Source organism: Nelusetta ayraudi, unplaced genomic scaffold, assembly GCF_046127955.1.
Source record: "Nelusetta ayraudi isolate G7.1 ecotype Tasmania unplaced genomic scaffold, CSIRO-AGI_Nayr_v1 ptg000019l, whole genome shotgun sequence".
NCBI lineage: Eukaryota > Metazoa > Chordata > Actinopteri > Tetraodontiformes > Monacanthidae > Nelusetta > Nelusetta ayraudi.
Window position 1 is genome coordinate 2,957,091 of NW_027466069.1, and position 24,672 is coordinate 2,981,762.

Genomic DNA, 24,672 nt, shown 5'->3' on the forward strand with positions numbered 1-24,672 from the left:
GAACATCCAGGCCATTTCTGTAATCATTTCCTGAAGGTGCGTTCATTGTTCTTTTCTTTCTACCTCGGTCTGTTGGCTCCAGCCCCCTAACTCCTGCACCTGCTGAATCTGTTTGATTTGATTCAGCGACGGTTTGGGCTGGGAGGGACCAACTGTCTCTTTCGTCCAATTATCGACAAGTTTGTGCAGCTCATCTGTGAAAGTGTTACTTTGATCTGCGAAAGGAAAGAGGGGACCCAGTTAGAGCACTGCAGTCATTAAAAAAAAAAACAAAGACCAAAACCACAAACCAACACACCAACAGTAATTTAAAAGAAAACTTCCAATATAATAATAATGATAATAATGTGACGATTTAACAGCATAAAAACATGTCACCCAAGTTTATCTAAAAAAAAAAAAAAAAGAAAGTCCAAACCCCAAAGTAAAACTATGTTTTGTCGAACACACCCAGGTATGTGTGCCCATGGCCTTGATGTAACAATAAAAAAAAGCATACCTCTTTTAGCAGCCACGTTGTGGTCTGTGTTACAGCACTGGGACAGTCTGCTCTGCTCACTACCCGAGAAACTGCTGGACTGCTGAATACCTGCGGGGAAGGAGATGAGAAAATTACACAGAGACAACAGAACACACAGGGAGAAAGGCAAGAATGAAGGAGGTGGCAAAAAGCTTTACTCGAGTGGGAGACTCCGTTGTTGTCCATGTGAGAGTGAGGCCTGGGCCGGAGCTTGATTTTAGTTGGTCGGTGCCGACGGGGAGAGACAACAAGAGGTGCCGTGGAAAGTGGAGGCGTGCGCGACAGGGAGGCGGGCAGGCTCTGCCTCTGGTCTTTGAGCGAGCGGAGCTGTCGGTAAAGTTCTTGCAGTTCCCTGTTTTGCTGGGCCTGAAGGGATACCACCTCCTTGATGTGCCTACAAAGACAGGACAGTTAAATTGTGATGAGAATCCAGGGTCATTGTTGCAGTCACCCCAACAAATTAATTAAACTGAGAATTTGATTTTGAGTTTCTTTTGGTTTATTAATTGGAGTTGAGAAATAAGGATCTATGATTGGATATGTATGAAAGAGGATTAGGGCCACAAGAAGAGAAAAAATATTACAAGAAGGAGATTTTTATTTAAGTTTTCATTTCAAGTTTCGTAAATAAAGTAAAAATGTCATGAATGAAGTTGACCAAAAAAAAGATGAAATTTCATGATTAAACCCAATATTTAATGAATAAAGTCAACGTTAAAAAAAAGATAACATTTCAGGAATAAAGTTGATGCAAATAAAGTGGAAATCTTTTGAATAAAGTGGAAATTTCTAGATTAATAATGATTGGATGGTGGGTTAACCCAGTTACCCACAGTTAAAAGTAAACTGCCAAAAACAAGTGTATCCCACAAGGTTCACCCAGTCATCAGGAAATTGGCGAAAACGGAAGTACTCCACAGACTTGCGCACAGAGCCTTTGGACTTTATTCTCGACAGTTTGACTTACTTCATGTTGACATTAATTGAAAAATTCCGATGTTATTCACAAATCTTCGTGTCCTATTTACGTCAAATTTATTCTCGAAATTTTGACTTTAATCTCGAAAACTCAACTTTATTCAAAAAATGTCTGTCTTATTTTTTTCTCCTCACGTGGCCCTAATCCTCTTCTGTAGTTATGTGATGTTAACAGGGAAAATGTTGCCAAAAAACACATGGCGTGAAATGCATTAAAACAAAGATCCATTTAGAAAAATACGATGCCGTTATATTTTTACTTTTCTCTCAGCTTGTGTAGTTCTTTTCTCAGGTCTTCGTCCTCCAGTTCACTCTCATCGTCGTCGTCATCGCTGCTGCCCAGGGGGGAGTGGTTGTGCCCGTGACTTCGAGGCAGGTGAGCCAACGCCGGGGTCCTCTTACTTTCCTCCTTCTCTCCATCTTTCCCCCGCGACCTCCTTCTCTCCTTGTTGACTTCAGGAGGCAGGGGTGAGCTATCAGTCTGCCGCTCATCTCTCTGGGGCTCCGCCTGGGTCACGGAGAAGCGCCCGATTTTTCTGTGAGTGCTGCTCTGGCCCGATGCCAGAGTTTTTGGGGGAGAGGACTGCAGCACCGGAGTGACCTAATGGCACAAGACGCGGGGGATATCATCAGCCACTTGACTGAGGCCACGATGAGGCAGGGTATCCATAGTTTCTCCTACCTGAAACCGCCCTTTGCGTAACTGAGGGGGATTCAACGCTGGCACATCCTCCTCTTTCAAGGCTTGGCTGCTGGAGCGTCCATCTGATAAAGACACAGGGATGAAACCAAAAAAAAAAAAAATGGGGAAGACAAGGATCCAAAGACGGGAGCACAGAAACAGAAGTACAACGAGCACGTGAATGATGACGCAGACACATTAAGGCAACAGACGTGGAAAAATGTAAACAGACACAGAGATACATAAAGAAGCACACAGACAGACAGACAGACATGGGGCACGAACACAAAGGCACAGTGTTAGAAAAATCATCCATCAACATCACACACGTCATCAGTTTTGTGACTCCCATGACTTGCATGCATCTCTCTAAAATGTGTTAACCGTACAGTGAGTTCAGTGGAGGTCATTTAGCCAAACTAAAAACAGCTCGGTTAGACAGTGAGTACAGGTTACTGTGAACGTGGGAAAATATGCCACTGAACATGCTTGAGAACAATAACGTGGTGGGTATATGGGAAGGGGAGGTAAATGCTTTAGTCATTAACATAGAAAAAAAAACATCACAAAATGGCAGTTGAGCAATAACAACAATTTACCCCCCCCGCCCACCCGCCCACACATCCAGCCTCTCATTCGCACTGACTCACGTTATTCCCACTCGCATATCAAACAGCAACAGCCCAACATCACGCGTGAGATCTGGGGCCAGATCCATGGTGATGTTGTTCAGCGCGTTTTGATACTTGGGATTTGTCAGATCAGCAGTATTTAAAGAACAACGTTAGCATTAGCAGCCAGGTTACAGGTGCTACACACAGGTAACGGCTCATTGTTAGTCGCACATGCATGGACGCATGCGGCCAAAGAAAAGGAAGAAAGAAAGAGAAGACAAAAAGCTAGGAGCTACTGTTAAACATGGAAAACACAAACACATGCAAGATGGTGAAGAAACTTTACAAATAAAGCTTCTAGAGCAAAATGTGACTCTAGCTCATAAGCCCTGTGTGATGTGCCTGTTGCTTTTACTATTAGTCATTACTGTGAAAAGGCAATCGTAATGAATGCATCTAATTAGGCGAAAGCACATGGCCTCATGAAGCAGCGTCCTGCTTTATGAGCTGGCACCAACAAGGGAACACGATTTCTATAAATGACAAGTGATACGAGCACATCGGCTTAGCAACCAAGCCGCTGTCTCTTCTGAGAAGTGTGGTGAGTTGCACGCTGCTGTGCACACCAGCAGGTTACGTGGCTCATAAATGTTCTCTCACTTCCTAAGCCGTGCCTTTGCCCCACCCTCCTCTACTCCCCAATGTGACTTACCCATGCAAATAAAAGGAAAGATCGACGAGAAAAAAATAAATGAGGTAAAAGGAAGTACAGAAAACAACAACAATGTATGTAGTGATGGCAACACATAAAAATGGGAAGTACTGTCACAAAATACGGGGGTAAAAAATAGGATTAATAATAATTAGCTGTAAACGTTAACATTCTTTAACATTGAGTTATTAATTCCTTAGATGTGAACGTTATTGTACTATGTTAAAACTAGTACTAGATATTAGATTTAGGTCCATGCCCCAACATCATCATTCTCTCTCTCTTTCGCGCTCTCTCTCTCGCTCCCTGAAAGGACGCTACCTTGCTGACCCCTGGGCTTCTTGAACAAGCTGGCGGAGTGGCGCAGTTTGCACGCCCAGTTTTTGAATTTGCGACTCCAGGATTTCTTGCTAACAGGATTTCTGATACTAGGACATGTCAGGTTTAGGCCAAAATATCCACCTCCTGCATTGTGCCTCGGCTCTCCATGCTGTAGGGGGATCGGGTGTTGATTGGGGGGCCACGAGGCGTCTCCAATGGTACTGGTGTCAGACTGTGCAGATACAGCCTAGAACAGTCGAGGCAGTTAAGGAGAAAATAGCAACACAATTTCACAGGCAGCTGAAAAGTAACGTGCGTATATGCAGATTTATCCAAAATTACTGTTGGTGAATCGGGATTTAATGACTCACTTTCATAGTACAATTACAAAAAAGTACGTAAAACTTTATCATGGACATATGATAGGTTCAGGCTCAGGAAGAATTTTTTTTTATTGAGTTTTTAACATCTAGACGATGACATCTACTCACAAGAATAGTTGGCTCTCCCGGCACAGGTGGTCGCAGGGGCCCGGCTGCATCATCCAGAAAGGGAGGCAACAGAGAGGTGGGTGGGGTCGATGAGGCGGAGGGGAGAGACGGGCCAGGTTGCTGCTCCGCCGGCACCTGCTCTGGCCCAGCACGGGGCACTTCAGAGGAGGCGCCCCCTCTACCTCTGGCCCTCTCCAACTCGGGGGAGGTGGAGGAGGAGCGGGACGTGGTGGAGGACGTGCTGGATGACGAGGAGTGAGGGGACGTGTCGGAGGTGGAGGCGGGCTGGGGGAAGGACAGGGGCTGGGTCGACTGCGGCTCAGACGACTCGTCCCCGCCTGCCGACGTGGAGGTGGCTGACGGCGGGCCGGAGGCGGTGGAGCCCGCCGGCGCCGCCCCACTGCTGTACTCCTGGTACAGCAGGTTCCTCAGCTTCTCGTCCAGAGTCTTTATGCGGTTGTCCACGAATTCAATTTTGGGGGGGCCTTCGCTGTCTGACTCGGCCACAGAGGACGGCTGGGCGGGCGAGGGGCTCATGGTGAGGGAGAGGGAGGGCAAGGGGGCGTCGCCAGTGGCCAGGTGGAGCGGGGGCAGGGAGGAGTCGGAGCCCGGATGGAGAGGGGCGGAGGAGCCGCCCGTGTCCTCGGTGAAGCTCGTCTCCCCCGTGGACATCTCCGACTCCGACATCTGCAGCGACGACTGCTTCTGCACCTGGAAGTGCTGCTGCTTCTGTGGCGTCTCGCTGCCTCTCGCCGCCTCCTGCCTCGGCTCCACCTGTTGGAGCTGCGCCTGCGACTGCGTGTGTTGTTGCGCTAACTCGGCGGGGACTTGCGGCTGCTGTTGCTGCTGCTGCTGCTGCTGCTGTTGCTGCAGAATCTGCTGAGGTTGTGAGGGCATGGTGACGACCTGTTGCTGCTGCGGAACAAACTGTTGACCGCCGGACATGTGCAACATTTGTGTTTGGTCAAGACTGAACGCCACGGCGCCCATTAGCATCTGTTGCTGCTGATGCTGTTGTTGCAGCTTCTGCTGCTGTAGCTGCTGCTGCTGCTGTTGTTGGTGTAGCTGCTGCTGTTGTTGGTGTAGCAGCTGCTGCTGATGTTGCTGCTGCAGCTGCTGCTGCTGAAGTTGCTGCTGCTGGAGCTGCTGCTGCACCATTTGCTGTTGCTGCTGCTGCACCATTTGCTGTTGCTGCAGGTGTAACTGCTGCTGATGCTCAACGCAGGCTTGCTGTTGGGCCACTGCAGCAGCTTGAGGCGGCAAGGACGCCTGTGGCTGAGACTGCTGCAGCAACTGTGGGCTGTACTGCGTTGCCTGCTGCAGAAAGGGTTGTTGGGTCTGCTGGAGGGGCACGGAATGCACAAAGTGCTGACAGGGTGCGGGCTGTTGCAGCATCTCCACAGGCCCAGACAGAATCTGCATTTCGGGCATGGAGCCCTGAAGTGGTATCTGCATTAGCTGCTGCAGCGACTGCTCCTGGGGAAGCTGCACCGGCTCCTGGTACACTTGATGCTGTGACTGAAGCTGCTGCTGCGGCATCATCCGCTGACTCTGCGCTGCCTGCTGTTGTTCAAACTGCACTGACTGCAGCTGTTGCTGAACTGCTGCCGAGGTCTGCTGCTGTAGCGTGAGCTGCAACGGCGGTTGCTGCTGTTGTTTCTCTTGGGCCGGCTGGGCGGTCAGGGCGGATTTCAGTTGATGCTCCATGGCAGGTTGACCCGCTGAAGGAGAGATTACTGCAGCAGCGGCTGCGGCAGGAGGAGGAGCAGGGAGATGGGTAAGATAGGAGGCTGGAGAGTGATCCACCGCTGGTACGCATGTCCGCACCACGGTTATCGATGGGTCCACTATGCTTTGACTTAAAATGGAGCCGCCAGTGGCTCCGGGCGAGCTAGGGACTTGTGGCAGCATGCTGGTGAGCGTAGGAGGCACAATACCGGGAGGACTGGACAGGTTGGAAAGGTTAGAAGAAGGTGGTATCGCAATGGACGAGGGGGCACTGGGGATTTTGTTGACGAAGGTTGAAGGCATGAGCTCAGGACCACCCGAGGGAACAGCAGGGGTGGCGGCTTGAACACTGGAGGCTGGCGCAGAGATGCTCTCAGAGGCTATAACGTTAGGAGCGAGGGCCGATTGGGCCATGGAGGCTGGGGCAGAGACAGAGGAGACAGGGGGCGAGGTGGCAGACAAGGCAGGGCACTGTGTAGTGGCCATTCCCGTCAAGGACTCCATACTCTGCGACCCTTCGCTTTCCGCAGCTGAAAAGACGAGCACATGGTTAGCATCTGCGGCGCTAGAACCATCATCTTTCTCACAGCTAAGGCTATCGTTCATCCATCAAGGAGGATCACCTTTCTCTGTTTTCGGAGACTGAGGAGTCCTGATCTCCAAGGCGGATAACGGCACGGCAGCTCCCTGGCTGGATAGAGAGTCTCTGTGGCGGATTGTCTGGTTGATGAAGAATCGCCAGCGTCCGACTGGGGAAGAGTAGGGCACCGACTCTACTGTAAATCAAAAGAATATTTTACTAGGGTACAAGTTTTGAGAACATACAGTGGAACTCGTTAATCAGAATATTCTTTCAACTTACCGGAAGAGCCAGTGGGAGTGCTCACGTGAAGCTGGTCAGTTGATCCAGTCTAGAAAAAAATGAAATAAAAAAAGGAACAATATTAGCTCCAAAAAGAAAGACAAGAGAGGATAAACGTTCCAGAATAATAATTGGGTATCTAAACATACCATTGAATGTATTTGAAGAATTTCATGTGCTTTCTTCATTATGGCTTTAAGTTCCTCCACAAATTTCTCCTTCTCTGTCTCAAGGACAAAGTCCTCCTCCACCTGCAAATAAATGCAACCAAACAGCAGTCAAAGAAAAAAAAAAGGCAAATGGTTGCGCAAACAAAGCAGATTGTCCAAACGTGTGAGCAGCCTACCATGTAATCAGCTATATCCTCCGGTGCGTCGCCCTCAATGTCAAATTTAAATGTCACCATCTTGTTGCTATGGGTCTCCAACTGGCACTCAACCATATTGTCCCCAGTTCCAGACACCTGGCAAGAGAAATGCATGTCATATACTTATACATAAACATACTTCTCGAAATCTACATTTAAATTTAATAGGTCTACACACATAGACATAAACATAAACAATTTAACTCTTGCTTCATTTTTTTTTACCTGAAGCATGCTCAGTTGGAACTGATGCAAAACTTTCTCTGGTCTCAGCGAGGAAGATCTTCTTTGACTTTTTAATTTCTCAAACTTTCCATTGGCCAAGAGCTGGAGAGCTTCTTCTCCATTGGCTGGAACTGACCTATGGATGGTACAGTCGCACTGTTGTCACACATTATCCATTGTTAAACTAAAACATTACACCAGACATTATGGGCACCAACTAAACATTCTTCACATTCATTCATCTAAATTAAATATACACATATCAAAATGGACTGTCATACAGCTGGTTGGTACTGGCGAGGCAGACAAACTGATGACCTACTCACACAGAAAAGTTCAGGCATGTAGATGTGATTCTCAAATTGATTTGTGTTGCTGAAGACACAATGCATAACAGCATTGACTTTTATGCATTGCTGGATCTGCTTCTGTCTCATTGACATGTCTGAGACTGAAAAGTGATCTCCCATTATATGGTTCGTTACAGTAGATGCAACACAATTTCTTCCATGACACTGACACAATGCAGGCCCACTCTGAGAAAAATGGACTAGATACACATCTTACAATATCCGTTTTAAAAGTTTTGTTTTAAAAGAGATACTGAGGGAGCTGCGATAGTTCTTATTTGTTCTAGTGGGATTTCTTTTAAATTTATTTTTTAAATAAAACTGGTCAGATCAGACATACCCTGACGAAGACTGACGTTCTGCACTTGACACGTATAGACCATCCTGCAGATTCACATGAACAGACACATAAAAAAACATACAAAAACATTAGCAACGTCAAATGCCACATTCATGTGACGTTGCTAATCGGTATTGCTCTTGTATATATCCAAGGATCCATTACAACTGTCAACACATTGCTCTCTTAGACAAAAGTGATGTTTGAAGAGTTAAAACTTGTTAGTTGAGAAACAAAAAGGCAATACCGATAATTTTAATCATTCTGTCAGTATGTTAGCAAGGAAAATCAAAACAAAACCTTCAATTAAAAATAACTGAGCAAACTTTCATTCTTTGTGTACCTCAGCAATGCCCAGCGGGGAAGGGTCACAGTCTTGAAGCGAGGCTTGGGGCAGGTTGGGGGCATTAGAATCAAGCAGTTGCAGGGTAGCGACAGGCGGAGGGGAGGTGGGAATAAAGTCGGCCAGCTCTCGCAAGGCCACCTGGGCTGCTGGAGGAGACGTGGGCAGCTCCGGCACAGGGGCGGCAGCGACGGGCTGACAGGACGAGAGGAGTGGCAGTGACGGCGGGGCGAAGGAGGCGTGGGAGGGGCTGAGGGGCAGTTGTGGCGCAGGGAAGACAGCGTGAGGAAGGACAGGCTGCTCGGCCGCGGGTGCCTCCGTGTGCTGTGTCTGGGTGTGCGAGTGAGCCTGCAGCTGAAAGTGTGTCTGTGTCTGTGTCTGCGAGTGCGTCTGCGGCTGAATACTGGTCTGCGTGTGCGTGTGGGCCGGAAGCATTTGCCTGGCCTGGTGCTGCGGAGACTGGGGGACTCCCGGCGGCAGGTTACCACCAGGGGGCGGGGCCCTGTCCTGACACTGAGCGGCGGCCATGTTGGCGGCCAGGTGCGGGGCGGCCAAGGCCGACAAGTGCCTCTCTTCCATGGGCATCAAAGCCGGATTTGGAGGAAGTGATTGCTGCGCTAGTAACTGAACCTGTGATTGGAGCGGAGTGACCGCCTGCTGCACTTGTGAGATCTGATGCAGCTGTTGGGCCATGGAGGGATGGGGGACGGCCTCCATGACGGGAGGTTCGACAGCGTGCTGCTGCTGCTGCTGCTGCTGCTGTTGCAGCGCCGTTTGTCCGACCTGTTGGGAGCTGGCGACGTAGCTTGCAGGGTCGACCGTCGGGCCGGAGGTCCGGGCAGTCAGCTGGTACTGCTGCATGGCTTCTTGCTGCTGCTGCTGCTGCTGCTGCTGACTTACATCCCTCGGCAGAGTGGGCCTGGCTTGATACGCAGACTGAGGCAAATACTGCGGGTTCAAAACACCGGCGGCGGCTTGGCTGTGCGCATCGACGCCAGCGGGGACGAGAGCTTGGGGCTGCATGAGTCCTGTTGTCACTGCAGCCGGAGGATGGACAGGGATCTGACTCTGCATGCCCACATTTGAGGGCTGTCCGTGCTGCAGCAAGGACTGATTCTGGATCAGTGGCTGGGCAGTTGCTTGGCTCTGTGTCGGGGGTACCGGTGCGGGGAAACTGCTCTGTAAAGGAAGGTGCTGAGTCTGCATGATGAGTGACTGTCCCTGCACAGTCGCAGCTTGAGGAGCTACTTGTGTCTCCATGGTGGCCTGAGCCGCTTGGACCATGGGCTGGGCTGAAAACTGGCCTGTCACCTGTGCCTGGCCCTGGTAAGTCTCACTCGGGACTTGCTGGGTGAGGACCTGTGCTGGGACGACAGTGGGCGGCTGGATGGGAACCTGCGGGGTCTGAAATGCCATGGGGGCCTGGTTCTGGGAGAGGATTTGACCTTGGTGGTGAATCGCCTCGGTTCCTGCAGCGGTGTGATGCTGAGGCTGCCCGACATACGTCTGCTGGTGTATCAGAGCTGCATGCTGCTGCTGCTGCTCCGTCGACTGCTGTTGCGTGAGACTGGTGTGAGGTGGAAAATGTGTACTGGGAAGTTGCGGGATGCACACGTGCTGTAGATTGCTTAGGTGCTGCTGAATCTGCTGCTCACTGCCACTCTGAGAAATGGTGGTGGCTTCCGCTTTCTCCATTTGCTGGAGATGAAAGATGGCTGCCGCCTGCTGCTGCTGCTGCTGCTGCTGCTGCTGCTCTTGAATCTGCTGCTGCATCCGCGCCTCGTGCTGCAACCGCTCCGCCTGCTGCTGCAACATGAACTGCTGCTGCCGTTGATGCTCTAGCTGCTGCTGTAACAGGGCCTGCTGCTGCTGCTGCTGCTCCATTTGCTGCTTGAGCTGAACTTGCTGCTGCTCCTGCTGCTGCAGCTGTTGCTGCTGCAGAATGGCCTGCTGCTGAAAATGCTGCTGCATGAGCATGTGCTGCTGTTGTTGCTCCATTTGCTGGAGTAAGGCCTGCTGCTGCAGCTGCTGCTGCTCCCTCTGTGCGTGAGTCTGCTGAGGTTGCTGCTGTGACAGGATTTGTTGCTGCTGTTGAAGCTCTGATTTGTTTTGTATTCCAGGTTGGTGCTGTCCACTTTGTTGGTAGAACTGGGTCGTTTGCTGCTGCTGCACTGAGGGCTGCTGTAAAAGTGCCTGTTGATGTTGTGCTTGCTGCTCCTGATGCTGAATGAGAGCTTGTTGCTGATCCAATAGTTGCTTGTGCATGAAGGCCTGCTGCTGCTGCTGCTCCAGCTGTTGCATTTGGACCTGTGCATTATGTTGCTGTTGCTCAAGCAGCAGAGCCTGGTGCTGCTGCTCCAGCTGCTGCTGTTGGAAAATAGACTGCTGTTGCTGAAGCTGTTGCTGTATTTGTTGCGAGTTCACCATGGTCGCCTCAATCGTGTTTCCTGACTGCTGGGGCTTATACACCTGGGGCTGCTCCCCTTGCTGTGGCAGTGGCACAACCTGTTGCTCCATACCTGTTTGCGTAGCAAGTACCGCCTGGTGAGGATTAGCAGGCTGCTGCACATAGATCTGCTGCTGAGGTTCAAAGTGATGTGTCTGGACAACTGCAGCTAGAAGACTCTGTGGACGCCGCTCCATTGGCTGCTGCGAGGCACAAATGTGTTGTTCCACTAGAGCGACCTGGGCCTCCATTTGCTGCTGCGGCTGCTGCTGAATGGCGGCGTTCTGGGGATCCATCCCTATCTGTTGTTGCTGGACAATAGTCGGCTGAGGATTCAGGACAGGCTGTTTTTGCTGCGGTGCGGCCTGGGGAATGATGTCAGTGAGCTGTATAGGAGTGGCAGGGGGCTGGCTCTGCTGAGCGAGAGGCACAATGGTCCCCGCTGGTGCAGCAGGATCGCCGACTGGCATGGATGCAGTGAGGACATTGATGGGCGCTTGTGGGGAAACAGGGGGTATGTATGACTGGGACATGGCCATTGATGCATGGGGCGTGGCAGTCTGAAATGTGTCTGATGGGAATGTTTGTGACTGTGTGGGCGAGAGTGACAGGATATAGTGATCAATGGTTGTGAGGAAAAGGGAAAAGACAGTGATATAAAAAAAATTAGGTAGAGAATAAGATACGGTTATCAACACAATCTTTAAAGAATAGGGTTTCCCACAGTGTTTGAAAGTGGAGGGGGGCACCTGAAGTACATAATGTCTGGCTAAAATAAAGATTTTGTTTTTATGGAGCTACGAGGTCAGGAAAAGGAAACAAATCTATACAGTATTTTAAATTAGGCAATCAGGCGATCCACTTTTCCCTGGGAGAAACCCTATTCCAGATGAATGACACAAGAGAATTAAGTCGGGTGATCTGAAGTTTGGTGAACAGTTATTTAGGAGGAAAACAACCCAAAGCAGAGGGACAGTAGCTTTAGCTCCAGTTACAACAATATCAATGGTAGGTTATGGTTTTAAATGCTACCTGTGGAACCATGGTAGTGGGCTGGAGGAACGTCTGTCCAACATGTCCTCCACCGCTCTGGCTTATGGACATGTTGGACATACTAATGCTCTGGCCAATAGGCAGACTTTGAACATTCTCTCCAATGGGGATCATTTGAGGATGAGCCGAAGTGCCCTGCAGTAGATAAACACAGTAGCGATGTTATTACATTTTTTTTCAAACTATGGTTAGATGATAATTTTTTTGTAACAAAATGAAAAATGTGGACATACAGACGCCATCCCAGGAAGAATCATCTGGCTGTATGACTCCCCATGCTGAGAATATGTCTGACTCTGTCCACTTGCACAGGATTCACAGCTTAGAGACCCGATACTTTCACCTTACAAAAAGCAGATGACACATTATAAGCAGCGTTATAAAAATAGACATTACGCCCACCTGTGCAATATTCCAAATAGCTTTTGCTCATTGACAAAGGTGCATTATCTACCTGTTAGGCTTGGGGTTGTGCCACTGAAAACATGCTGCTGCCTGACGTGCTGATCCACTTCGGGCAGCTCCTCGGACTCCTGGCCTCCTTCTCCTCCCGTTTGTCCAGGTGGCCTCTGGGCCAGAGAGGACGGGCAGGACGGATGAGCGAAGCTGGAGGAGGTGAGAGCAGAGTCTCCCCTCTCTTCAAAGCCCGGCTGCTGCTGCTGCCGATGCTCCCGTGATTTTTTGATCTGACTCACTCTGTCCCGGATGGATTTTCCAACCACTTTGGCATCACTCTCATGAAATAATCCTGACTTCACCTGAGAGAGAGAGAGAGAGAGAGAGAGAGAGAGAGAGAGAGAGAGAGAGAGAGAGAGGGAGGGAGAGGAAGTCATTCCTCATTGAAGTGGACTGGGGGAAGCAAAGTTAAGTGGGACCTAGCTAGGTAAGTATAATAAATGGACTTAAGATTTCCCTCATCTTTTTTTCTTAGGCTTCAAAACATCAAACACTTTTACCAATCTTAACTTATTCCACAGTGAACTCTGTTGAACCCATTTAAAATACCACAAGTATTGGAACTTTCCTCACCATTTCTAAAGCAATTTCCTCTGCACTGTCATTCTCCAGGTCGTAGCTGAACTCGATGGCCTCATTGTCTTTGTGCTTCCCTTTGAGCTTCTTGGGCTCCTCCACCCAGATTCTGAGAGACAGACAGTCTTGGTTGCCCATGTCCTCCTCTGCCAACTCCACCCGCACCCCCGTGTCTTCCCCAAAGAACGCATGGTTCAGGAGGTCTCGGATGGAGAGTCTGTTCAAGGAAAGAAGGATGGTAAAACAGGCCTCAATAATAGTATCAGTGGAACTCTTATGGGGACAGTTCACACAAACAGAGGCTTCACTTATTTCCTCAATTGCTGTTCAACACGTTCTGGTGACAGTTTTTTTTTAAATCCACTTTATGGTTCTGGAATTGCAGGCAAATAATTAGACCCAATTGACGCCTGTAGCAACAGGCTCCGCTGTAAATAATGTGCATAATAGCATCCAGTAGACGCAATAGTCCTTTTCATTCTTTTACTCCGCTGTGACCAGAACTGTTGTGTGGATGAAAAATGAGGACACAAGCAAAAAACATCCTAACCTTTGGCTCTTGTTTTGACGAATGCAGCCTTCAATGATCTCTTTGATCTCTGGGTCTTTCACTTTATCAAAACTAGCCGGCTTTATACCCTGCAGAGGAAGAAAGAGAGACTTGCAGATTCAAATATTGTAACAAAATTGAACTGAAACCATGAGGCAACGAACACGGACTTAAGGAGTAAAGTATTGGGCGTCAGAGACTCACACTTGTAACTTTACGATAGATTTGAGCTGCATTTTGGCACTCAGAGTAGGGATATTCCGAGGTAGCCATCTCCAGCATGCACATCCCAAAGGCGTAGACATCCACGGACTCGTCATAGTGTTCCTCATACATCTCTGGAGCCATGAACTCAGGGGTACCTGTTGAAAGCAGATGGACTTTAACAATCAATGAGGAAGAGAGCTGAACTACTTTTATGTTGGCAGCCCACATAAAGTTGAACTTGCTTCCTCCTGACTTCCTCAGTTTCTTTGAGCTTAATAGTCTTTACTGTGCATCTCATTGAGCGTTTACATCGAGCCCTAAACACATAAATTCTTGAGTGACTCAATCAATAAGAAGAATCTTAATTCAGAATGCAGCTTAAGCCGTCTTTAAAAAACCTGTCGGTGCAGAAAAGTTCATAAAGAAATCCATAAGGGCTGACTCAGTTTGCTGATGGAGCTTCTAGATGTCCGGCAATGTTTTTGTAAGCAGTTAATCCACTTATCCAGCCTACCTATAACACTCTTGGCAAAGGAGGTTCGCATGAGAGTGGCCAGTCCCAGGTCACCAATCTTGACTGAACCCGTGGGGCCAGTAATGAAGATGTTATCACACTTGAGATCGCGGTGGACAATCGGAGGGGTCCTGGTGTGAAGGAAGTGGAGCCCCTTCAGGATTTGTCGACACCAGCTCCTCAGGACCTTGGTTTTCATCTCCTTAAAGCGCTTCAGATATCTATGAGGGGGGAGAAAAAAGGCATACTTTGTAGTCCAGAGATGTTTCAAATTAATATAATGTAGTTCTAGCACTGGTGTATAATTAAAGCTTTTATTAGCATGAAGATAATGACTATAAAGTGTGTGTTAGAAAAGTGCAATTATTGATACCGAATGAGGTACAGCAACTTTTTTACAATATTGCTAAAAATAACACTGCTGCAGATCAGTTACACAATTCCAATTACTTTATGTTGTAGGTCCTTTCTCGGGGTCATAATGTTTGAAAGGCTAAATATAAAACATTTTCTAGGATTTATGGTTATAATATTCGAAAAGAGCATAGTGATACTTAAGGGCTCAACTTTATATATATATATATATTAAAAAAAAAAAAATGGCACTCAAATGTTGGCCCAAGTCAGCAAGGGTGCACAAGGGTACACAAGCAATAACGACATTTTACATAGATTACTGACAAAGGCTAATGTCGTCAATAGTAAAAAAAAAATAAAAAATTCCAAGCAGACATTTAAACATGGAGGAAGACAGTTCTCACGTTTTCAGAGTCCCTGAAGTCATGAGTTCCGTGACGAGCACAATGCACTTCTTGCCACGGAGCACAGACTCCCAAGAATCATAGAAGCGGACAATGTTGGGATGCTGAAGCCCCTTCAGCATCTCGGCCTCCTCCTTGAAGCGCTGCTGCTCCGCCTTGGTCAGTTTGCGGTCCTGCAGTGAAAGGCACCCGTGAAGTTAATGAACAAAAAAAGAAAAACATAAATCTTTTTATGCTATGACTATAAGCATACATATATATGTGTGTGTGTGTGTGTGTGTGTGTGTGTGTGTGTGTGTGTGTGTGTGTGTATATATATATATATATACACACACACATAGCAATAGAAACAATGTGAAGGATCTTTGTGATACTTTAAACCCACACAAAAGATACACAGCTTCACTGTTCACTATGCCTGTGTACTGACACTTGTTGCCACTAGGTGGTACTAGCAATACAGGGTTACAGCAGCCCTGAGGCAACACCCAAACTGTTGGTGTGTGTGTGTGTGTGTGTGTGTGTGTGTGTGTGAGTGTGTGTGTGTGTGTGTGTGTGTGTGAGTGTGCATGTGTGTGTGTGTGTGTGTGCGTGCGCGTGTGTGTGTGGGAACTAATAAAACACATGTGCATTGCTTATTATTAAATAGGTGAAAGTTTGAAAATTTGAAAATTTTCCATTAATTCCAATTTTATTATTTTGTTGGGTGCTGCTGGCAAGTACTACAAACTTGCGTGTCTATAATTTGCCTAAATATGAAATTATTATGGAACCAGTGATCTATAACTAAGCATTGGCGTAGGATCAATGAGGAGTCCTGACAATCACACCATTTTACAAGGCTTCTGGTAACTGACTGCGTATTTTTAGACTTGTCACAAGCAGCTATTGTTGCCTGCCATGTCCATGTGTCACAGCATTTTAAGGTCTCTGGGCTTTTCACTTTTATCGAGCTTGTGTTTAGTTTGTGGACCTACGAAACAGTGCAAAAGAGTGGAAAAGGGGTCTATTTAATCGATCTTCGTATTAAACGGCAATACGTAGGAAAAATAAAAACATTAGGTGAAAAACACAGGGTATCAGACTTGGTGCGTTCAGGGGAGACAGTCAGATGGCCGGCGCGTCGTGTCACAGACCTGCCTGACTATAAATAGACTTAACAGTGGCTTTCCACCGATCAATTCCATTGATGTTCTGCTTTTTTGCTTCACACGAAGCCTCAGGGAGGGAGGCAGTACAGTGCAAGATGCCTGGATGCAAATAAACCATTTTTTTTTTTTATGACACACAGTCTCTCTCCCCGCGTCTATATTTATATCATTGTATCGACTGCGTCTCTCTGCTCACTGTGTCCGTGGTTCACATTATTATAGACCGTCGTTATTTTTTTTGTGCGGGAAATACTGGTAAAGAAAATAACGCCACTCCTCCCGTCTTAACAGGAATGATCTGTCGATAAAACCAAGGCTCCCAACTGCAATGGCATGAAAACATTGCACCAGCCTGGACCATCCTTCACGCTGTTAAACGCCAAGTAACAACCCCAGTGTTGCTGTGTACACACGTTGACGCAATCGTGTGTTTACTAGACCATGCTGGGGTGTGTCAGCACATGTCTCACTGTTGCCCACCTCGGTCTTCTGAAGAACATTAAACCATATCAACGATACACGTGCGTCTTCATTTTGTTAAGAGCAAGCGCCTCCGTTTGGGTGCCGTCATCCTTTTTTTTTTTTTTTTTGGTGGCTGCACAGTTGTCAGAGCATCTCTCTGTGTCAGCGTCTGGCTCCCTGTGAAACAGTGCACTGGCCTGTTTGTCTCTGTCTGATGCCTCCTCAGTGTTTACTGTGTTCCTCTCCAAGTGTCACATCAGACTGCCTCCGGGTTGGCAGAGGTCGCCCAGAGTTCAGCTTGTAAGATTGTGTCTAGACAGGCTCTCACAAACCACCCCCAAAGGAGGGACTTCACTCACATACAAGTACACACTCATGTGTACTTGTATTTATAACCCAGGAAACTACAGAGCAACACAAGCTTTTCTAATGTGCCATTATCAAGACTGATCGCCACACCCAAATACGTTTGCCAGTGTTTGGAGGACATTCCATCCATGCATCTTCTTTTACTGCTTAACCTGCACTCACAGTTAAGGCAATGCTGGAGTCACAGTTCCTGCTGACTCTGACTCTTACACCCTGGACAAATCCCAAGTTGACATTGAGAGACCAATACCTACAAGCAACTTAAGAGTTGCCAATTATCCTAATGCACGCCCGTGGATGATAGGAGGAAGCCGGAGAGAACCACAAGGCCGACACTGGGAGAACGAGCAGGGGCCCACGCAGAAATGTGCAATGAAACCTACAACCTGCTTGCTGTGAGGCAACAGCGCCGGCCGACTGCGCCACCATGTCTCCATACCACCTCGTAATCCTAACACTCAGTACTGAACTCAATAAAAAATAATATGGTGCACTGCATCAAAAGCCATTTTAAAACAAAAGAATATCTATAACTTTAAGGGATAGTGTGGGCCGAAGAGAGGAACCAGAGAAGCACAGCTCTGCAGGCAGCCCTTCTCTAAATCAACTAGATTAACTTGATCAGTGACTCAAGTTGGGTTGCAAAGACAATAAAAACAGTCAGAACATGTGTAAACACGCAGTGCAGAACAGCTGTCGACCACTGCTGTCGTTTACGTCATCGTCTTAATGGCTGCAGTCATTCTAATTGTGCCACAGCATTTTATTTTTCGTTTCAAGGCTTTATTCTGAAACATACAAGGGCAGAAGAAATGTGCAAAATAGTCCAAAATAAAGCTAAATTAGTTATATGTTTTATATTATATGTATATGTTTATACAGTTTTGTGGCAGTTTTTAGGCCACTAATGTCACTTATTGTTCAATGCAGACAACATACATTCAACAAACTAACAAAAACGTTTGGCCGACATCAACTCAGTTCATTAATACAGGATTTTTTTTGCTATCCTATCCACAACTGTAAACCCCCTTTAATTTATTCACTTTTTTCTTTTCCGCTGATGTCTCAGCGTCGTGTGGGTGGCCTGAGGAGTGCAACTTGACTTGGCAAACAAAGTAAAACTTAAGACCTGAAGGCAGCGGGAGATTTATTTTTTTTTGGACCAGGCATCTGGTGGAGTTGTAAGTCAAGCTGAAGGTTAAGTAGCCTCATAAAACAGATAACGTACGTGACGCGGCCGACCAGACACATCGGGCAGATGCTAAGGGGTTGGGGGTCACGGATGCCGAAAGCATGTGAGCCCCGAAACGTCTATTTCGGCAAACGCTGCCCGAGTGTCGGATATCCGAGAGACTACACAGCATGATGGATGCTTCCTTGGCCACACAAGACTAACAGACAAATAAGAGCAAACGGGATCTAATCAGGGCAGTAGTAAGAAATAAATGAGTGCTAATCTTTATAAATGTGAATATTTGTAAGTCCACACGGTACTATCTAATGTGTGTGACCCCGCAGTGCGGGAGTAAGCACGCCAGAGATAGAAAATCCAAGGTGGCCGGTGGCGAGGATTAGATTACTGTAAGCTACGACAGGTCAGACTAACAAAATGGATTGGTGGAAACGGGATGACCCTTATGGTGGATTAGAAGCCCAGGCTACTGGGCCAAGTTCACCAACCTGCACTAGCGCTACGCAAGCCACTCGTTAGCAGGCGTCTCACATGCGACCGCCACTGAGCGGCACAGCCGCAAAGTGGAGTGGCACGAGGCCTCGCTTTGCAGCCAAACGGCGGCGGTCGATGGTCAATATCGCTGTTGGGTCCAGCGCAACGGTCGGCGTCAATTGAATCTCGAGCGCTGATGAGGTAATGTGGCGGCGGCCCAGGGGTCACCAGCCAGCTGTCGGTGCCCCAGATGAACGCGCCTCGGGTCAGCTCAATTGGATCCGTTCCACGCCAGTCTAGTCAGCTCAGCCGCGGTGCATTTGATCGTTGCCTCGCCTCTTTTGGTCACGCATCAGAAGGCTACGCTGGCTTCGCCTGGAATAACCCCACAGTCTTTTAAATGATGACGAGGAAAAAAGAAATGTCCTCCATCCTCCCTGTTGCTGTTGCTACTGGTTACACCTCATATGCATAGGCAGGTTATATTGGAGTCTCTTGTGCAAAAATGCAACCGTATAAGTTGTGCTGTTAAGAGCTCAATTGTGCATATTGACCATGACTATGACTTTGAGAAGAAAGAAAAGCAAAAGCAAAGCATTCGTGTGTTAAACCAGACACTCACAAAGCTGGCAATTCAACAACCTGTTAATACGACATAATATTGAGGGCGGTTATTGTGATTGCGGCAGGCTCTCAGTCCTGCAGCTACTCCTGTGCGCACGGCTCGACTGGGCTGAGCTGATTTGAGCCGGACCAGTCTGGGATGGCTGGGTTGAACCAGTTTGGTTTCTGCTGCCCGAGTTATGCTGTCTGTGCAGGGTTTTTGTTCAAGCCACCCCGGCACCCACTGTAATTAACTCCCCTGGATCACTCCGCATGCTCACTCACACAGACAAAAAAAAAAAAAAAAAAGTGATGGAGGGAGAAAAGCGATGGCGGGAGGGAGGGGGGGGGATAGATGGAGGGCGGGGGTGAGAGAGGAAGGGAGGGTGACAGAGGACGAGACGAGAGAGGACAGGCGGACACATACAGTGGCATATGTTGACACAGACGGACGGCGAGCAACAGCTTGAATGTAGAAGTGTGCGGCATGTGCAAATGACTCCAAAGTGCGTAACGGACGGCAAAAACACGAGGCCGAAGCCGCGGCGGTGAGGAGACCTTCGGGTTTGCCCTTTTTCAGGCATGAAACTCTCAGAGAAAGGGCAGAGCGGGGAAGAGTGATGGTGTCCACTCAGGCAACTTTAATTACACACTCTTTCTCGCTGAATTTGGACAGCTAATCCCCCGGCTTCCCTCTCTTTGTGCACACGGGAGCAGAGGGGCTAGGTGTTCCCAGGCTTGTGGTGCCACAAAGGAGATGGTATCAAATGTTAGACTTGCTGTTTCTCCCTGTATCTAATTCGGCACATTCATGTCACAAACAGTCGAGGGTCTCACGGTGGCATGACGGCGCAAAGGCAGCGATGCCCTGTGAGTCACTGTGATTACCGAACCTGAGGCTTATGATTAGACACTGCAAGAAGTTGACTAGAAGTGCCAAAGTTGCACATCCACTATTTTTAAAATCCAAATTTGGAGTTAGGACACAATCATACCCAGGGATGATTGTTGCAATACATTCCGACATCACTGTGACGTTGGAAGGTGACCTGCGCTAATTAGCCTTTAGCCAGGTGGAGTAAACAGGACTCGTCATGTGACTCAAGCGACTTGAATGTCACCGCGAATGCAGCACGGGATCCTTCTCCAGACCTGTGACTGGGCAACTCGGAGCAGTGTGTGTGTGTGTGCGTGCGCGCGTGCGCACTGCATGTGGTAAGTTAGCTGTAGCAACATGAGCGCTCTCTGGGAAGGATGCCATGGTAATCCTCTGTTGAGTTCAACACCTCGCCCCCTCGTCTTCCGCTCTCCCTCTTCCTCAGTCTCAACATCTTTCCGTCCTCACATTCCACCTTTCTTCCGCCTTCCTCTTGTTGCTCTGTCATTCTGAATGTTTTTTTTTTTTTAATGTTTTACATCAAACAATTCTCTAATATTTATCCCAAAACTATATAAATGCCCAAAGCAGCATATTTAGCCCTGTGGTCGCAGCCTCCTGCATATCAGTTCCAGCCTCATGCTGATCCTTTGCTGTACCTTCAGTAAGGTTTGGAAGTCTGAAACGGCAGAACAATCACCAAACCTGGCCGAAGCATCAGTCATCTGTAAGTCCTCTGTGACATCATAAAGGGCTGATTTCCTCGGCTGCATATCTCAGGGCACACCTCACACTTCAGCACAAGCAGGTGAAGTTAAGAATTCCTGAATTTTTCCTAATTTCTGAGCTGACAGGCTAAAAGTATCCTGCTGTTGGATGGCGTTGGTAATTTTGCCCATGAGGAGCTCATGGCAGTCTTAAGCAGCCAAAAAAAAAATGTGTTTAAAAAAAAAAATGATCGCAAGCTCAATCTGAACGCCTCAGTGGTTCCGCCTGTTCTCAGTCAGCTTTCAAGATCTCCGAACTAACCTTGGATTTTCTTACATTCCTGCACTGAGCCGAAACACGGAGCAGAGCTCGAGCCGGTGTCATGACAGAATCCTGCCAGCCTACGAGATACACAGACACTGACATCTTTGTCAAGGTGAAATGAAGCCGCTTTGCAAGACCTGACAAGACCCGCTGTGAGCGCGAGAGCGCGTCCAAGTGACTGAGGCGCGGACCCGGCGGAGGCTGAGCGGCGTTCCGAGGCGAGTCCACCTGAAGCCGCTTCGCTCTGCGTTAAGAATGAAAGCAGAAAAGGTGACGGCGGCACGCCAGCTGCTCGTTAGTCCAGTGGACAGAGCCTGACCTCAAGGATTAGCCGACGCTCTTGTTTTGGAATTAGCTCAAAATCCAACACATGACTGACTTTTCTCGCACAAAGCCAACAGTCAAACGAGAGGACTTAGCACAACACTGCTCGCCATTGTGGGTCCACCAAGAGTCAGAAGGGTGCATTTCTGCCCTCCTCCACAAGTCTTTTACCCACATTCTGAACCTACAGCACCTAACGTTCTCATTCATGTGCGTTATGTCCGAGCATCCCGTGCAGAAAGACTAGCAAAGAACTTTTCGCATTAGACATTTATTATATTTCATCTTTCTTCCCACCCTTGTTTCACAACAAAGACTTTCTCACAGTCCCTTTTCAAATAATGCCAGCTATGCATTGACTGCGTGTTTGCTCTGTGCTGGGAAAGTGCTTCCTAATCAGGGCTTCCCTTTTTGCATAACTTGACTATTTCCACCGCATACCCCATTATTACACAACAGAAAAGGGCCAGCGTTGACATGCACGGCAGCCTCAGCTACACCCAGGCAGGCACATCTTAAAAACCAGTCTAATAAAGAGATGACTGGGATTATAGAATCCATTCATTTTCTTTCCCATTGCTAAACTTTTTGGCACAAACACAAAAGCTTGGGAACACTGAATAATAAGAATTTGTTAAGTCAAGGGAGGTAACTGGGTAGAGTTAAGTACGCCACTAGCTGCGTGTCTATTCGTCCTTCAAAACCTAAATATCTCAATAAAAAACTCATGGTCATGGAAACATTTAAACTTCGAAAAACTTCTCAAATATCACTAAAAGGTTTTGACGCCCTCATGAGGTGATTTTTTAGACGTATCAATATAGAGGTGTATCGCAAAAGTGTTATGGAAACACTTCTTTTGCTTTTACACATCACCGGACGTGACGCACGGGATCATGTGACCAGTTCACTTCAAGTGAAAATGGCAACCATTCTTGACAGCAAACAACATCAAGATGCAGATTCATCGCAAAACGTTTTGTGCCTCCATCCTCCTCAAAGTGGAGTCTCACAGGATGAGATTTTACGACAATTACGGCTTATCCGCTTCACACCATTCAATGGAAACACCTGCAAATTTCCATTGTACTCTGTCGAAATTTTAGAAATATCGCTTTTATTTTGCAAAAAACTGAAAAAAGGGCGTTTACGTTAATAATCCATCCAGCCATCCATCTCCTCACCTTTACCTAACCTGCAGTTAAGGTCGATCGCTTTTATGCGTGCCTAATATGGCACCTTTACAACAGAATCTAAAATTCACACTGTCCCACGTTTCATTTTATGGACAAATATAAATCCGGTCAACGTAGACGGAACGATGTTGCTTTGGAGGAATCTCCGATCACGAACGAGAGGAGAGCGGCGACAGCCCACCACTCTATTATTCATTACAGCCCTGGAAAAAAAGCAGGGGCCTGTGATTTCACTTTGTGCTGCCACTCAACTATGAGCGATGCTCCTCCTCCTCACCCCGTTCTCAACTCCGCCACATTCCCGCAGTGAGACAGCTGTGACGTGGCAAGATTTCTGCACTTGAAGGAGGAGGAGCTGCGGGACGCATCAAAAAGGAGATTTACTCCCGATGTGTGTTATTGCAGCAGAAGTCAGAACTATGGCTGCACATTTGGCACCGTGGCGGTGGTGGTGAGAAAACAGCAGAACTCATGGTCTCACCTGAAGTTCGCACCAGGCCACCTCCACCCAGGTCTCTGTGTCCAGGCCTTTGTACACAGTCTTGAAGGCCCCTCGGCCCAGTTCGATGTCGAACTTGAGGAACCTGCCCCCGGGAGAGGTGGCGACCGCTTTCATCTCCGCCTCCTCCTCCAGCTCCCGCTCCCTCTCCTTTCCCTTTTCGGCGGCCGCGGCCGAGGCCTCCTTGCCGGGCTCCTGCCCGGAGCCGGCGCAGGACGGGTCATGGTCCGGGGCGGCGCGGGGCGGCGCGACGGCCCCTTGTTGCTGGGCGGCGCCGACGAAGACCGAGTCTGAGGACCGCAGCTCCAAGTGAGGGGCGCTGTGAGGGGCCTCGGGGGCCACGTCCGCCTCGTCCTTCTCCTCGCAAATCTCCACGCTCTTCCTGAAGAAGCGCTTCTCCCTCCTCAGCTGTCTCTGGCCGGTGTCGTCGGGGATGGAGGGCGTGGAGAACGAGATCAGCTTCACAGTTTTCTTGTCGCCTGCCTGGAGAGGTTTCCCTCCTCCTCCTCCTCCTCCGCCGCCTTGTACTCCTCCATCCTCTCCTGCCGTTAGCTTCCTCTGCTGGGTCTGGGAGGAGGGGAAGTCCGCTGGGGTGCTGTGTATCCTCTCCCTCTGCAGGGCAGCCCTGCCTTCCTGCTCGGGGTCCTCCTCCCTCTGCTTGTCAGGTTTTTCCGTGGAGTCCTCGGTGCCCGTGGGTTCCCCTGGATCAGTAGCCATGAGAAATGTCCTTCCCACCCCTCCTCGGGCCCCTGCCCCCCCTCCAAACCTCTCTGTCGCTTGCCCTTTTCCCGGCGGTCAACCTTTCGCTCTGTCCAGTCTGACAGGCTCGTCTCGTCACCCTCCGCAGAGGCGGGCGGCCCACAGCTGCCCTCGGTCGGACCTTTGGCTGCTTTTCTTCTCCCCGTTTGCCTCCTACTGTGAAAAGATTTGCTCCTGCCGCAGGAAGATCAAAGCACAGCTGTTGGAGACCAGTTCCAGTCCCTCACGCTCCTCTTCAGCATGTCGTCTGTAAGGTGCAGTTTGTCAGTGCAGTGCAGCCCAGTTCTTCCTCCCCTTGTTGAACGTGCACACAAAAGTGGGAGTTTCGTCCGGGCCTGTTGTTTACCAAGCTGTAGGGTTGTTCTCTCAAACTGCTGGGTGAATATCTTCAAGTAAATCCTGCCAAAAAAGATTAAAAAAAAAAAAAAGTCAGTTAATCGTGATACAACTGCGGAATTGAATATTTTCTTTTCATATATGAATATAAAAGATCAAAGTAGTGCGATGGTTGTATTTGACAGAATCCATTTTTTTTTAAATCCAGTCTACTTTACTTTCAAACAGACAAAATCATGGCCCTTCAGCAAGCACCTCCACAAGTAGGAACAATAACAGCAGGCAACAGTCATTATAAC

General features: G+C 48.4%; 1 protein-coding gene across 4 annotated transcripts in view; it reads right to left on the reverse strand.

The window, feature by feature from the left end:
* Positions 1-24,672, reverse strand: part of wnk3 (WNK lysine deficient protein kinase 3) — a 36,229-nt gene that overhangs the window by 3,232 nt on the left and 8,325 nt on the right. For 2 of the 4 annotated variants that reach the window (XM_076026320.1, XM_076026321.1), the window contains exons 2-24: positions 23,261-24,436; positions 15,097-15,269; positions 14,336-14,556; positions 13,819-13,976; positions 13,615-13,703; positions 13,062-13,281; positions 12,487-12,790; positions 12,266-12,375; positions 12,012-12,167; positions 8,534-11,569; positions 8,191-8,234; positions 7,501-7,636; positions 7,255-7,371; positions 7,058-7,159; positions 6,909-6,957; positions 6,670-6,822; positions 4,319-6,576; positions 3,828-4,074; positions 2,181-2,263; positions 1,759-2,099; positions 679-914; positions 500-589; positions 64-215 (exon numbers count right to left, since the gene is read on the reverse strand). In XM_076026320.1, coding sequence (XP_075882435.1) covers positions 64-215; positions 500-589; positions 679-914; positions 1,759-2,099; positions 2,181-2,263; positions 3,828-4,074; positions 4,319-6,576; positions 6,670-6,822; positions 6,909-6,957; positions 7,058-7,159; positions 7,255-7,371; positions 7,501-7,636; positions 8,191-8,234; positions 8,534-11,569; positions 12,012-12,167; positions 12,266-12,375; positions 12,487-12,790; positions 13,062-13,281; positions 13,615-13,703; positions 13,819-13,976; positions 14,336-14,556; positions 15,097-15,269; positions 23,261-23,995 — 9,210 coding nt within the window. In that variant the 5' untranslated portion in view covers positions 23,996-24,436. The remainder of the gene's footprint in view (positions 1-63; positions 216-499; positions 590-678; positions 915-1,758; positions 2,100-2,180; positions 2,264-3,827; positions 4,075-4,318; positions 6,577-6,669; positions 6,823-6,908; positions 6,958-7,057; positions 7,160-7,254; positions 7,372-7,500; positions 7,637-8,190; positions 8,235-8,533; positions 11,570-12,011; positions 12,168-12,265; positions 12,376-12,486; positions 12,791-13,061; positions 13,282-13,614; positions 13,704-13,818; positions 13,977-14,335; positions 14,557-15,096; positions 15,270-23,260; positions 24,437-24,672) is intronic. The other 2 variants (XM_076026322.1, XM_076026323.1) reach the window with 2 other exon arrangements.